At 59.5% G+C, this 405-nt stretch overlaps 1 protein-coding gene across 1 annotated transcript in view; it reads right to left on the minus strand.

Annotated features, from left to right (window-relative positions):
* LOC104544455 (tropomyosin beta chain-like) overlaps nucleotides 1–362 on the minus strand; it is a gene marked incomplete at both ends in the record, with an annotated part of 2,082 nt that extends 1,720 nt beyond the window's left edge. The window contains one exon of the mRNA XM_010189334.1: nucleotides 268–362. Within this exon, the coding sequence (XP_010187636.1) occupies nucleotides 268–362 (95 nt within the window). The remainder of the gene's footprint in view (nucleotides 1–267) is intronic.
* Nucleotides 363–405: the final 43 nt, after the last annotated feature.

The raw sequence follows: 405 nt of genomic DNA on the forward strand, positions 1-405 counted from the left end.
TCCTTCCCCTTCTGGGCAGGGGAGAGAGGTTAGTAGAGAGCATCTGTCCAGCATTTAGTGGCACGACAGTGCCCTGGAAATTTCAAAGGCTTTTTGTATCTGGGAGACTTCTTTGCATTGTGGCTTTGCTCTCTCCCTTTGGGGTCTGCAGGAAAAGCAATGCAGACCCCATAAGGCCACTTCAGAGGGACACCACTGCGAAACCACGGGGGCTGCCTACACTCAATGATAAACGGATGCCACCCCCGCTGTCCCTTCCCGTCACACCTCTCGCTCTCATCAGCCGCCTTCTCAGCCTCTTCCAGCTTCTGCAGGGCGGTGGCCAGGCGCTCCTGGGCTCGGTCCAGCTCCTCCTCCACCAGCTGGATACGGCGGGGGGTGAGAACCCCACCCGCCCCAGCGCCG

The sequence above is a fragment of the Mesitornis unicolor genome, unplaced genomic scaffold, assembly GCF_000695765.1.
Source record: "Mesitornis unicolor isolate BGI_N332 unplaced genomic scaffold, ASM69576v1 scaffold35297, whole genome shotgun sequence".
NCBI classification, from domain to species: Eukaryota; Metazoa; Chordata; class Aves; order Mesitornithiformes; family Mesitornithidae; genus Mesitornis; species Mesitornis unicolor.